Below are 15383 nucleotides of genomic sequence, written 5' to 3'. Positions count from 1 at the left end.
TCACCCCCCTAGCATGCAACTATAACCCGATGCTATCGGACCCACCGGGATTGCAACACCATTTTCTTTTTCCTCTCATTTGATGAGATATGGTCCAGGTGTGCCCTATGTAGCAGTCAACTACAACACAGCTGCTCATGCACACTGTGGCCTCTAGCAACTTGCCCAACCCAGTGCCAGTGCTCTGCACCAGGATGGGGAGGATGGGGAGAGGGGGGGTGGTGGCGGCTACTATGTGGGGGACCTCACCATCAGCTATGAGATAATAAGACTCTCTGGTCTGTAGTTGTGTTCGTGCAAGATTTTCTCTGGTGTTTTCAGTTTGCTGTGAACAATTTTCTAGTGCACACAGACTCAAGTTGTATCTCTGTGTCATAATAAATTGTTTTATAATAGCCTAAATCTGCATTTTGCGTTTCCTGCAAGTATTTTCTGCCAAGAAATTATACAAAGCTATTCTGAACTTCCAGAGGAGGAAAAATTGCTTTCCTTTTACAATCATATATTTCCTTAAATGGATATACAGATCATTACTGTGACTTGTGAATTTGAGTGGAACACACTTTTATACAACATATGCATTGAAGGCTCAACTTGGCAAGACCATATATTTCTATATCTGCATCTACATCTATACTCTGGATACTGCCATGAGGTGCATGGCAGAGGGTACATCATCCCATTGTACCAGTTATTAGGATTTCTTCCTGTCCCATTCATGTATGGAGTGTGGGGAGAATGATTGTTTGAATACCTCTGTGTGCGCAGTAATTATTCTAATCTTATCCGCATGATACCCATGTGAGCGATATGTAGGGGTTTTTATTATATCCCCAGAGTAATAATTTAAAGCCAGTTCTTGGAACTTTGTTAATAGACTTTCTCAGGATAGTTTCTGTCTGCCTTCAAGAGTCTGCCATTTCAGTTTCTTCAGTATCTCTGTGACATTCTCCCATGGATTAAAAAACCTGAGAACATTTGTGCTGCCCTTCTCTGTATACACTCAATATCCTCTCTTAGTTCTATCTGGTATGGGCCAGACACTCAACAATATTCTACAATCGGTTGCTCGAGTGATTTGTAAGTGATCTCTTTAGTATACTGATTGCACTTGCAACTACCAATAAACCGAAATGTACCATCTGCTTTACCCATGACCAGACCTATATGATCATACTGTTTCATATCCCTACAAAGTGTTACATTCAGGTCTTCATATGAGTTGACTGTTTCCAACAGTGAGTTGTTGATGTTATAGTCATAGGATACTATTTTGTTTTTATTTTTTGAAGGGCACAATTTTTCATTTCTGAACATTTATAGCAAATTGCCAATCTCTGAACCATCTTGAAATCTTATCAAGATCTGACTGAATATTTATGCAGCTTCTCTCAGATAGTATTTCATTTCAGATAACTGCATCATTTGTGTGAAGTTATTCTAGGAGTATTCTCAACATACAACCTTGAGCAATTGGTTAGAAAACCAACTCGAGATGGGAATATATTAGATATCTTGGTGACAAACAGACCTGATCTTTTTGAGGTAGTTAATCTAGAAGAAGGTATTAGCGACCATATTGACATCGTGGCTTCTATGTCAGTGGAAATTGCAAAAAAAAAAAACCAAAAAAACAGCAAAGAGTTTTCTTGTATGGGAAAGCAAATAAAAGTGTCATTAATGAATATCTTCATAGTCAGCTCCAAGCATTCACCGCGGGACACAAAGATACTGAGCATCTTTGGTTGGATTTTAAAGGTATTGTCCACCATGTGCTAGAGAAGTATGTGCCTAGCAAAAGTATAGGGGAGGGAAAGGATACACCTTGGTACAACAAACATATTAGGAAGTTGCTGAGAAAGCAGAGAATTTTGCACAGTTGTTTTAAACGTAGTCACTGCCCCGCTGACAAACAGAAATCATGCGAAATGAAAGCAACTGTCTGAAGGACAATGAGAGATTCTTTTAACGAATTTGAAACCAATATTTTATCTGCAGATTCTGAAAATAATCCAAAAAAATTTTGGTCATACATAATATCTATGAACACTACAAATAATTCAATACCTTCTCTTCTGACAGTATGAGTAATGTAACTGATGATGATAAACAGAAGACCAAAATTATAAACCTAGCTTTCAAAAACTCATTTATGGTAGAGGACTGCAGCACCATTCCCCCTTTCAATTATAGAACAAACGGAAGGATGGCTCACATAGTGTTTAGTGTATCTGGTATTGTAAAACAGTTAAGTTCCTTAGACGCCAGGAAGGCATCTGGCCCAGATGGTATCCCCGTAAGATTTTATGCTGACTATGCTACAAATATAGCATCATTCTTGTCCATCATCTATCAGAGATCACTGGAACAGCGGAAAGATCCATGGGATAGGAAGAAGGCCCAGGTCATAGCAATCTATAAAAAGGGTAGAAAATTGGATGCACATAATTACCGGCCAATTTCAATGACATCGATTTGTTGTAGAATCATGGAACATATTTTGTGTTCAGACATAATGACCTTTCTAGACTCTGAGAAGCTCATCTGCAGAAACTAGCACGGTTTTAGGAAACAGCGGTCATGCGAGACACAGCTGGCGATCTTTGTACATGATATACAACAGGCTCTAGATACTGGCTCCCTGGTTGATGCCATACTTCTCAACTTTCGAAAGGCATTCGACTCAGTTCTGCACTGTCGCTTGCTACAAAAAGAGCGCCCTTATGGTCTATCCGATGACATACGCAGTTGGATAGAAAGTTTTCTAACGGACAGGAACCGAGCGAGGTGACGCAGTGGTTAGGCACTGAACTCGCATTCGGGAGGAGGACCGTTCAATCCCGCGTCTGGCCATCCTGATTTAGGTTTTCCGTGATTTCCCTAAATCACTCCAGGCAAATGCTGGGATGGTTCCTTTGAAAGGGCACGGCCGACTTCCTTCCCCATCTTTCCCTAATCCGATGAGACCAATGACCATGCTGTCTGGTCTCCTTCCCCAAACCAACCAACCAACCAATGGACAGGGAGCAGTATGTTGTCTTGAATGGGGTGACTTCAACAGAAATTAGCGTAATATCGGGTGTGCCCCAGGGCAGTGTAATACGTCCTCTGCTTTTTACAATTTACATAAATGATCTGGTTGATGGTATTGACAGTGGCCTTTGGCTGTTTGCTGATGATGCTGTAGTCTACAGGAAAGTAGTATCACATGAAAGATGTGATCGAATCAATGAGGATTTGCACAAATTAAATGCCTGCTGTAATGACTGGCAGATACCTCTCAATACCGGTAAGTGTAACCTACTGCATATAACAAGGCAAAAATCCCAATTAATGTACGAGTACAAAATAAATGCCCAGTCTTTGGAAGCGGTAACGTCCATCAAGTATCTGGGTGTGACTATTCGAAATGATCTCAGATGGAATGATCAGATTACACAAGTAATGGGTAAGGCGAACTCTAGATTGTGATTTATTGGTAGAATCCTAAAGCGATGCAGTCCTTCAACAAAGGAAATAGCTTACGATACGTTAGTTCGTCCAGTCTTGGAGTATTGTTCATCTGTACAGGACCCTTACATTTTGGGTCTGATTCAAGAGATTGAGAAGGTCCGAAGAAGAGCGGCAAGATTCGTGACTGGTACAATTAGCCATCGCGAGAGCATTACAAATCTCACAGAAAGTTTGAAGTGGGACACACTTGCAGATAGACGGCGCGCTAAACAGAAGGGGCCGTTCACTAAATTCCTAAATCCGATCTTCACCAAGGATGTAGAGCATATATTATTACCACCAACTCTCAAATCACATGATGATCACCATTCAAAGATAGGGGAAATTAGAGCTCATACTGAGGCATTCAGACAGTTGTTTTTCCCTTGCGCTATCCGCGAGTGGAACAGAGGGAGGGGGGAAATATGACTTTGGAGTGAATAGTGCCCTCCACCACACACCACTTCGTGGCTAATGGAGTATATATGTAGATGTAGATCATCTGCGAAAAGCCTGATTTTACTATTAATATTGTTTTCAAGGTCACTAATATACAACATCAACAGCAGGGGTCCCAGCACACTTCCTGGGGCATACTTGAAGTTACTTCTACATCTGACAATGACTTGCCATCCAAGATAACATGCTGTGTCCTCCCTACCAAAAGTCCTAAATCCAGTCACGAATGTCATTTGGTATCCCATATGATCATACTTTTGACATTAAGCATAGGTGCTGTACAGAGTCTAATGCTTTTCAGAAATCAAGAAAGACTGCATCTACCTTGTTACCTTGATCCAAAGTTTTCAGTATGTCCTATGAGAAAAGTGCGAGTTGGGTTTCACATGATCGATGTTTTCGGAATCCATGCTGGTTGTCATTGAGGAGGTCATTCTGCTCAAGATACCTCAACTATGTTTGAGCTCAGAATATCTCCTAAGTTTCTACAGCAAATCGATGTCAAGAATATTGGACGGTAGTTTTGTAGATCACTTCTACTACCCTTCTTGTAGATAGGTGTGGCCAGTGCCTTTTTCCAAGAACTGGGCATGGCTTTTTCTTTGAGGGATCTACAATAGATTATAGTGAAAAGAGCGGCTAACTCAGCCACAAATTCAGTATAGTATTATGAATTGTGGTTTATTAGTCTCATAAAATAGATAATCAAAATCAGTTGATTCAGGTACAGGAGACATGTCAAAAGTTGGAAAAATTTACCGTAAACATTAGAAAGCTGATGTTTACATACAGCATCATAATAATAATACAATTTTATTTTATATACACAAAAGGCAGATATAATAATAATAACAATAATAAAATTAGTATCTAAAACCCCAGTTCAAATTATCATATTATCCTCTAAACATTTTTCTATTGAATAGTAGCATTTCTCCCCAAGAATCTGATGTAGCCTTATTTTTAGGATCTCTGGCTTAAGATTAAATATATTTTTGTGCATTAATTTGTTATATATTGTCATCCCCATATACTGTGGAGCCTGTTCATATAATTTCAATTTGTGTGTGGGAAGCATAAAATTATTTTATTTCTAGTGTTGTATTATGTGTGGTTAAAATAATTTTCCTCAAATAATTTTTGTCTGCTGTGTAGGTAGATAATAATTTCATAAATGTATATGGATGGTATAGTTATGATTTGCAGTTGTCGAAATAATGGGCGACAAGAAGACAAGATTCTGTTTTCTGTGTAGTACACATGTATCTGATAATATTTTTCTGAAGCTTCAGTATACGAGATATTCTACTTGAACTTCCTCAGAAAATTATACCATACCTAATTACAGTCAAAATAACCATGGTATGATATTTTTCACGTACCCATGCCCATAGAATTTGCAAGTATCTGCATTGCAAATGCAAAACTGCTTAGTTTATTTGATAAGGAGTCAATATATGTGTTACAGTTCAAGTTCTTGTCCACATTTAGTCCTAGGTGTGACAGTGTCAACTTCTTCCATAAGTTGACTATTGCATTCTATTTTAAGCTCTGCACATTTTGATGGTTTGGCTTGGAAATGTACCCTATGGGTTTTTGCAATGTTCAGTTTCAACCTATTTAAGTGGAACCAGTTTTCTAGGGTATCCAGTGTGCTTACAATGAAGCTTGGAATTTTGTCTACAGCACCATTTTCAATTAAAACAGAAGTATCGTCTGCAAACGGAACTGATGGGGGAATTGATATTTGTGGATAAGTCACTTACATAGAATAGGAACAAAACTGGCCCCAAAATAGAGCCTTGAGGCACACCTTGTGATACAGTACTCCACTTCGAAAAATAATTTACCACGTTTGAAGTGATAGTTACCCAATGTTTTCTGTTCGAAATTCAATAAAGAAAACAAAACATATTTTATATCAGAATGAGTAAGTATGCAAGAACCTCCTTGTGATTTCTCACGTCTACAAAAGCTGTTTGCTACTTAAAAATTTTCGATGTTGTTAAGAATTTTAATATTATCACATGCAAGCCAATGTTCAATGAGGTAAATAACTTTGGTATTTTTACACTCTGAAAGAATAATTTGTAATTCGTCCAGTTTATGACTTTTGTTTTGAAAGTAAGCACTTAGGCCGTTTATATTCCAGTGCATTATGTAGGAACATTCTTTCTTATTTATGTTCCGGTTTTCAAGCAGTATTTTCTTTCTTGGGTACCATTTCGGTCTTGCCGTTTTTGTTGCCAAACACTGTTTCTCATCCCCATCCTTCCTCATAAGTTTCCCCCATTATTCAGAATTTTACAAGTATCGGCGAATATTTTACTAAGAATTTTTGATCCTAATCTGTTTAAATGAAGACCATATTTACACAAGCGTTTATTGCTTAAGAACTAATTTGCATTTACATACACGGCTCCCATATCATTACAACTTCCGTTTATATCACTGTTTATTCTCGCTACATAACTATCACTCACGGATCTTCTGTAGACAATACCACTCATTACAATTCTAGACGTCAAGACGTTTCTGGCAGATCGAATTTTTTGTTACATGTACAATTTCCTCTTCAGTGTTGCTTCTAAGGGAAACTATAACTACGTGGATGAAGATTCCCTTGTAATTCTTCCGAGATGCCTCTGCTGAACCATCCTGCGAGTTATATATGTTGTTACAATGTTTCTACAAATGATGGGTCTGGATACATGGGCGAAAGTCTATTGTGGAATTTGGCACTGCCACATTTTTAAGCAGAGAATCCCCTGCAACAAGGAAATCGCTGTTCTGTTTTATGGTGCTGAGGCGCTTTGAGCTTTTTTTTCTGCATTTTACGCTTGTCCACTTATATTTGTTTGGAGTTTTTGTGATTTCTGGGCTAGTTTCTTCTGTAGTGTTGTTGACGCGTTGTTATGAATAGATGTATCAATCCGCGTGTTTTTGATGTTATTTTCGTCACTGGCCTCGGCTATTTCACAAAAACATTTTCTTCCGCTTTTCTGGTCACAGTTTTCTTGCCTCTGCACTGGTCCTTTTACTTTTAAAGTGTGAATGTCGCTACGTAGGATTTTGATAATTTCTTCCTGTGAGCTCACGGTGGAAGCTAGTTTCGCTTTTTCGTCCTGCAAACAGTCTAGGTATGGCTAGTGAATATCGTCGCTAACAAAGTTTAAACATATTTTCGCACACCTTTCGTGCAGCCAAAAGTTGCATTTAACACACAAGATTCCTTTTTCAACCCGTTTCTGACCAATTTTAGACGATGCACTGTTTAATTTTTGCCTATCTACGAGCGTTGTGTCACCACACTTTTCAGTAGGCACCATCTTGCTTCACTCAGTCCACTGGCAGGGATTCTATCGGGGCCTTGAGCTTTGTTCAGTTATAATGATTTCAGCTATTCCTCAACACCACCGGCACTAATACTTATTTCATTCATCTTTTCAGTAGTACGAGGATTAGACTGGGGCAATTCTCATGATTCTCCTTTGTAAAGAAACATTTGAAAATGGAGTTCAGCATTTCAGCTTTTGCTTTGCTACCCTCAATTTCAGTTCCCGTCTCCTTCAGTAGGGGTGGCCACTAACATTAGTGCCACTAACAGCCATTATACACAACCAGAATTTCTTTGGATTTTGAGAAATGTCTTCAGACAATATTTTGCTATGGTAGTCATTGAAGGCATCATGCGTTTCTCTCCTGGCAGCCAAACACATTTCATTCAGCATCTCTCTATCTACAGCCCTACACTTTGCTTTACACCTGTTATACAGTAATCTCTGTTTCCTTAGACGTTTCTTTACAGTGACTGTATACCATGGAGGTTCCCTCCCATTATGTACTGTTCTTGGGTACATATCTGTCTAGTGCATGGTCAAGTATTTGTTTAATCTTGAGCCAGAGTTCCTCTATATGCTCTTGACCTGTGCTGAAAGTTTCAAGTTCCTCACTGAGATACGGCACTTTGGTCAACTACAGCGTATCTCCATCTGCTGAAGAGATGCAATGTAGTAGTCAAGCAATAACTTTTTATTTTTTCTCAAGCTCGAACACCAATCAACTCAAAACACAAGTCAATACAGAGAATACTAATAAAAATCAAAGAATAAAGCAGATTGTCTGTGTGCTTGTCGCCGCAGAATAATGCTGCGTTTCTTGTGCATTCACAGGTGTAGGAGATCTGGGAATGTAGGGGTATTTATATATTTCACCTAACGTCCAGCTCTCGTGTGTACTGAAGGCACTGCTTGAACTTCTTCAACCTCTGGTGCTGGTAGTGACGGTTCTATTTCCTCTTATGTCATTCGTGTCCAGTAGTGTGAAAGTTGACACGTCGTGTTCAGTGTGTACATCTTCTTCGGTTGGTAACATACGAGGGGTAACCCAAAAGAAACCGGATTGTTGTCATAAAAAAAATTTATTGATGAACCTTTTTACAAAATTACTTCAGTCACCTTCAAAATACTCTCCATTACATGCGATGCACTTGTAAAGTCTATTTTCTCACTGTTGGAAGCATGTTTGGAACTCTTCAAGTTTGATATTGTCCAGTGCCCTTTGCGAAACTGTCTTTACCGCCTCCACATCGTCATAACGCTCCTCTTTTAGCGGTTTTTTCATTCGTGGAAATAGGAAAAAGTCGCACGGGGCTAGGTCCGGCGAATACGGAGAATGGGGAACGACAGACCATCTTTGAGATGCCAAATAGTGGGTCACTCGTAAGGCCATGTGTGCTGGAGCGTTGTCGTGATGCAGAAACCAGTTACCTGATCGGCAAGGTTCCAGGCGTTTCCTCCTCACATCCTCTCGCAGATGCCTTAAAACATCCAAGTAAAAGTGCTGGTTAACAGTCTGGCCAGGGGGTACGAATTTCCGATGCACAATTCCACGAGCATCAAAAAAGACAACGATCATCGTCTTCACATTTGATCTCACTTGCCTTCCTTTTTTTCGTCTGGGAGAGTTGGGAGTCCTCCACTGGCTTGATGCTTGCTTGGTTTCTGGGTCATAACGGTAACACCAACTCTCATCCCCTGTAATGACTTTGTTCAAGAAGTTTGGATCACGTGCAGTCTCTGTTTTCAAGTCCTGACACACATTCATGCGGATGGTTTTTTGCTCCTGTGTGAGAAGGCACGGAACAAATTTAGCAGCAACACATCTCATGTGCAAATCCTCACTCAAAATCCGCTGGCACGAGCTCCAACTGATTCCTGTCTGCTGAAATTTGGTCGATCGTTTGGCGACGATCCTCGTTGATCTTTTGGTTTTGGCGGACCTTTTGAATGTTCTCCTCATTTCGCGATGTTGAATGGCGTCCAGAACGAGCTTGGTCTTCAACACACATCTCACCACGTTTAAAGAGCCTAGACCACTCGAAAATCTGTGTGTGGCTCATAGTGTCCTCCTGGAAAGCTTCCTGGAGCATTTGGTGTGTATCCGTTGCAGTTTTTTAAGCAGGAAACAAAATTTCACACACACTCTTTGTTCGTTTAAAGTTGCCATAACGGCTTCGCAGAGGTAACCCGCCAACAGTCAGAGAAACACAATACCACGCTTGCACGTTCAGTTCTACACTGACGCCGTCTGCACAACTGTTTCATGAAAGCTCTACTAACACCATCTAGCGTGAGAACCCTGCACTACGTCTACGAGTGGCAGCGCCCTCGGAGTCCGGTTTCTTTTGGGTCCCCCCTCGTATGTGTAGGTTTGACGCGTTCCAACGATACCACTTGGATCTTCCCATTTCGATCTATATGTACGGTATGTTCATCGTGGAAGAGAACCCTGTAGGGCCCAGAATATGGGGGGCTGCAGCAGTGACTTGACAGTGTCTGTCCGTAGCATCACATGCGCGTAGGTCTTTTTGCGCAAACGTTGTTATTGCCCCATGTCTTGAGACAGTGGATGGGCCGTATGCTCTTGCACCATTTGCAGCACATAAGGCAATTCAGTCAGTCGTGCCCCAGTTTTATCGGTGAAGAATTCTGCGGGCAGTCTCAAAGGTTCACCATAAACCAATTCTGCAGTGGATGCTCCTAAATCTGCTTTTAATGCTGTATGAAAGCCCAACCAAACCAGTGGCAATGCTGATGACCAAGACTGTGTGTGGCACATTAAAGCAGCTTTTAACGTTCTGTGCCAGTGTTCCACCATTCCATTGCTTGCTGGGTAGTAAGCTGTGGTGCGATGGTGGTGAAAACCACAGAGGTTGGCCAATTATGAGAACAGTGTCGATTCGAATTGACGCCCCTGATCTGTGGTGACATGTAAAGGGCAGCCGAAATGTGCGATCCATGACGAAAGAAATACTCGTACCACCGTTTCCGCGGAAATGCCCGATAATTGAACCGCCTCCGCCCATCCGGTGAAGTTGTCCACTGCAGTAAGTAGGTAATGGTATCCTTCCAACAGCAATAAAGGTCCCACGATGTCCATGTGCACATGTGTGAAACGTTGCATCAAAGTGGGAAGTCTCCCACCACTTTGTACACGTGTTGTCAAACCTTGGTCCTCTGACAATCTAAGCACGTTTTTGCCCAACTACAGCAGTCCTTCTTTATGTTGCGCCACACAAATCTGCCCATCATCAGCTTGACACTGGCGTTTATTCTCGGATGAGCCAGCCCATGGAAACTGTCAAATAATTGCCGTCGCAATTTCTTAGGTACAAAATGTCTCGGTTTTCCTTGTGATACATCGCACCAAACTCGCAAACGTTCACCAGCAGATTGTATTTGCCTCAGACATAACCTGGAGTTGTTGGTCTGTCTCTTGCGCAGCAGCCAGCTTCTTGTAGTCAATAGCCTGAGAGATGGATTCCAAGCGAGACAGGAAATCTGCCATGACGTTCTCAGCTCCTATTATATGCTGCAGGTCTGTTGTGAATTGGGTGATGAATTCAAGTTGTCTAAGTTATCGTGGTGAACAGCCATCCTTGTTCCTACTGAAGGCGAAAGTAATTGGCTTGTGGTCTGTGAAAATCGTGAATGGCCTGGCTTCCACTTGTGGCTGGAAATGCCTGACAGCTTGATAAATTGCCATCAATTCCCTATCGTAAGCACTCCATTTCACAGCCCAGGGGCTGCCAGTGGCCTTCGCCATGCTGATGTAGAGCTTCAGCAATGGCTTGCTGACTAGCATCCACAATTACCAATCGCGCCTGAGGAACTGGGTGTGTCAACATGATTGTCTGATGTAGACATGCCTTGGTCTTATCGAATGCCATCAACATCTCTGGTGTCCACTGCAAAGGTCATTTGCCCACTGCATCCTTGCTGGCTAGTGCTGAAGTCAAAGGTGCCTGGATGGCCGCCACATTAGGCAGATGTTGTATGTCGAAATTAACTGCTCCAAGGAATTGGCTCAGTTGATAATCAACAGAGCGAGCCATCTCTTCGATAATGGCAAATTTATCTTGCAGTGGGCTGATGTCGGCTGCTGTCACTGAGTATCCCAAGGATGGCACCTGACGTCACTGAAGTAAACACTTTGATTCGTTGACCGAAATGCCATATGCATCAATGTGTTTGTAAACAGTTTTTAAATGCAGCTCGTGCAATTTCTCAGATGCTGAAAAGACCAGGATATCATCGAGGTATGCGAAGCAGTACGGTAAACCTCTTAGTACTTTGTCGATAAACCGTTGCCAAGTTTGTGCCGCATTTTTCAAACCAAATGGCATATGGAGGTATTAAGATAACACGAATGGTGTCGTGACAGCTGTCTTCGGTATATCAGCAGGAGCTACTGGTATCTGGTGATGTGCTTTCTGGCCATCAATGATACTAAAAATGGTCGCGCTTGTCAGCGCATGCGTAAAATCATTAATATGTGGTATCGGATAGCGGTCGGGAATAGTACGGGTATTGAGTGCTTGGTAGTGTCCACATGATCTCCCGGCCCCATCTTTCTTCTTTACTAGATAAAATGGTGATAACCACGGGCTGTCAGGTCTATGGATGATTCCTGAGCGCAGGAGTTCTTCGAATTCTGTCTTCGCTGCAGCGAAATGATCAGGAGCTAACCGGCGTGAGCACTGAGATACTGGTTGACTGGGTGTAGTCCTGATGTGACGGACCATGTTGTGCTTAACTGTCTGCGCATACAGCACGGATTCGCAGTTTGCTATTGTCGCATCACTTCCTGTCTGTCATCGTATGTAGGCAGAGAACCTCGTCCTTGGGTGCCTCTAATGCTCTGAGTCGAGCGGATGCTCAGACTCTGCGGTAGACGATACAGATCAGTGCTGCATTTGCTCTTCAAAAACGGAATTCAATCACGTCAGGGTCACCACTTTGGTCAACTACCACTTATCTCCGTCTGCTGAAGAGATGCAATGTAGTAGCCAAGCAATAACTTTTTTATTTTTTCTCAAGCTCGAACACCATATAACTCAAAACACTAGTCAATACAAAGAATACTAATAAAAATCAAAGAGTAAAGCAGATCGTCTGTGCACTTGTCGCTGCAGAATAATGCTGCGTTTCTTATGCATTCACAGGTGTTCTTCTGCCGACTCCCACAACACTACTGATTTTTTTTATCTAGTTTACTGAATCTAAAAATCTTTCAGCTTGTTTTAGTTATCACTGTTGCCACAGCCGCATCATGGTCACTGATGCCAGTTTTGATGTGGACATCCTCAAAGAGGTCAGGTGTATTTGCTGCCATTAGATCCAATATATTCTCATCATGAGCGGAGTATCTATCTGTTCTAGGTAGTTTTCAGAGAAGACATTTAGTAAAGTTGCACAGGCTGTCTTATCACGCCCACCACGAATGAAATTGTAATTGTCCCAATTAATTGTTGGATGATATAAGTCTCCATTGATGATTACAGTATGATTGGGAAACTGAGGTTTTCTCTGAAGTTTTCGGTTATATCAGGATAGGAGTCTTGGGGCGATAAAAGGATCCAATTATCATTTCTTTTACAAACATAGATTTCCCCAAATGGGTGTACAGATCATTAGTGTGAATCGTGAAATTGAATAGATCACAATTGAATAGAATACCCTTCGAAGGCTCAACTTGACAAAACCGTTACAAAACTTGAAAACCATCCTGTCTTTTGTTATCATTCTTGGAGAGTGCGCTTGCTCGTTGATGGTCAAACCACCAATAAGCCGCGACGCCAAAACGTAAAAGCCCCACCCACAAAGGTGAAGCCGTTTATTTGTGGTCACCTCATTTTCTCGTATTCCTCACCTCGCATTTAATGTCTACCCTTAAGAAAACAAACACCCGTGCGCAGTATATGTTCTGCAACTTACCTACTTAATATTTTTCTGTCACGATCATCTTTCCTTGTAAAACACAAGGAGTGTGAAATGTTTGCCTAAACGACACATAACACTTCACAAAAAAGATGACCAAGTGTAGTTCTGAAAATACAGAACAAGAGAACGTGTAGTTTAAGTGGTAGACTGTGTTGTGTGTTGCTGTGTGTTAGAACAAATATGAGCAATAGTATTTCAATTTGTGTAAATGTTTTCGATTTTTATTCAGTATGGCAATCATATATAAATTTGTTTACTCTCCTTATGGCTGTAAGATTGTGCGTAAATTAATATGCAACTATTAGCGCTTATCATTGTTACATATTGAGGTACTAAAAAAAATAACGTAAAATAAAAAAAATGTTCTCTGTGTTCTGCCGTATCTACAGCTTCTGGTCACTGTCGATTATCGGTTATCATTGTCATTATTTTGAAGACATTTTTTTCTCTATCAATGGTAAATTATAAAGCAATTTTGTTATTTTGCATTAAACTTGGAAAATAGCGTGTCTAATGCCGTTGTAAAAGAAGATATATAGACAGAAATAAATTAGACTAAATTAAGTTAATGAACGAAATCGTGTTACGTGATCCAGACACGAATTCGTATCTCGCTATCGTCAGTTTCTTGTGACATTGTTTTCACTCTTCGTTTGATCGTAACACGCAGAAACCACCGCAGGGTATTTTCGTATGAGTCGCTTTTGGTGACAGACTTAGCCCGAGGTCTACGTTAGAATCAAAGATGATAATTTGGTTGCGAGTTGGTGAATCCAACGAACTTGAACGTGAACGTCAAATTAACATATTGACCCCAACGTGTCTTCGTTTAGTGCATGCATGCTATATTTAACACATCGATTTCGGCCGAACGCTAGTCGTCTCGTATTCATTTGCTCGTTAAGTTCGCAGTGTGATTTACAAATAAATAAGTGTGTTGTCATCATTGATACCTCCTTGATTTCGCAGTCTAAACCGTTGTATTTTTACTCCCCGTACTATTTTCTACCTGTTTGGTGATTTACTTCACAGAGTTTAGACACTGTGGTTTAGATGTGTGGTAATCGAAACACACCTCGCAATTACTGCGATTGCGAGTGATATACCGATAGCCGATATCAGTCGATTGCGACTGAGTGAGATTCGTTTCTGTTTCGGTCTTCGGACTTCATGTGAACTTTGAAGTAAACATTCGTGTAGCGTTATGATTGAATTGAGGCCTAGTAGGGATTTACTTGATCCTGAATTTGCTGGTTACAAGTTATCGATTGACCCCGTACCCTGTTATCAATACAACTTGGAAGATGGTAAGTAACTTTTTACTTTCTTCACAAGCCGTTTGTTTTTAAACAGTGCAATGTTTGATGTATTGTAGATGTTAATAAGAAAATCTGATCCACTTTTCGCATTGTTGATTGAAGACCAACATTGATTGCCTTGATCTGGATGCACTCTTTGCAAAGTTCTACTTCGTGTTTCAAGTAGAGAAGTCAAAAAAGTCCTATTTGTAGAACAATAATGACACCCTACGAATTGACAATACTGAGTTAATTATGGTGGATATTTTTCTCTTGCATTGCTGTTTGATGCTGTGTCTGTTGTACAGCCCTTTTCAAACCGAATATACGTATCTGTAATTCAAGATTTGAGGTCATAGAAAGTGTATTGACACTTAGCACTCGTGGTATTCAGCCCAAAGACTTGTTTGATGCAGCTCTCCATGCTACTGTATCCTGCGCAAGCCTCTTCAATTCTGAATAACTACTGAAACCTAGATCCTTCTGAATCTACTTTGTGTAGTTATGTGTTGTTCTCCCTCAACGATTTTTACCCTCCACACTTCCCATCTATATTAGATTGGTGATCCCTTGATGCATCTGAACGTGGTCTACCAACCAATCCCTTCCTCTAGTCAAGTTGTACTACAAATTCATCTTCTCCCCAATTGTATTCATTACTTTCTCATTAGTTATGTGATCTACCCATCTAATATTCAGCATTCTTCCTTAGCACCACATTTCAAAAGCTTCTATTCTCTTCCTATCCAAACTGCTTATCATCCATGATTCACTTCCGTTCATGAATACACTCCATACAAATACGTTTAGAAAAGGCACCCTCACATTTAAGCCTATACTCAATGTTAAC

At 40.8% G+C, this 15383-nt stretch overlaps 1 protein-coding gene across 1 annotated transcript in view; it reads left to right on the top strand.

The window, feature by feature from the left end:
- Positions 1-14306: 14306 nt before the first annotated feature.
- Positions 14307-15383, top strand: part of LOC124789932 (nudC domain-containing protein 1) — a 154731-nt gene continuing 153654 nt past the window's right edge. The window contains exon 1 of the mRNA XM_047257457.1: positions 14307-14542. Coding sequence (XP_047113413.1) covers positions 14440-14542 — 103 coding nt within the window. The 5' untranslated portion in view covers positions 14307-14439. The remainder of the gene's footprint in view (positions 14543-15383) is intronic.

Source organism: Schistocerca piceifrons, chromosome 3, assembly GCF_021461385.2.
Source record: "Schistocerca piceifrons isolate TAMUIC-IGC-003096 chromosome 3, iqSchPice1.1, whole genome shotgun sequence".
In the NCBI taxonomy this organism is placed as follows: domain Eukaryota; kingdom Metazoa; phylum Arthropoda; class Insecta; order Orthoptera; family Acrididae; genus Schistocerca; species Schistocerca piceifrons.
The sequence above is the reverse complement of the archived record's forward strand: the minus strand, read 5'-3'. Positions and strand labels throughout refer to the sequence as shown.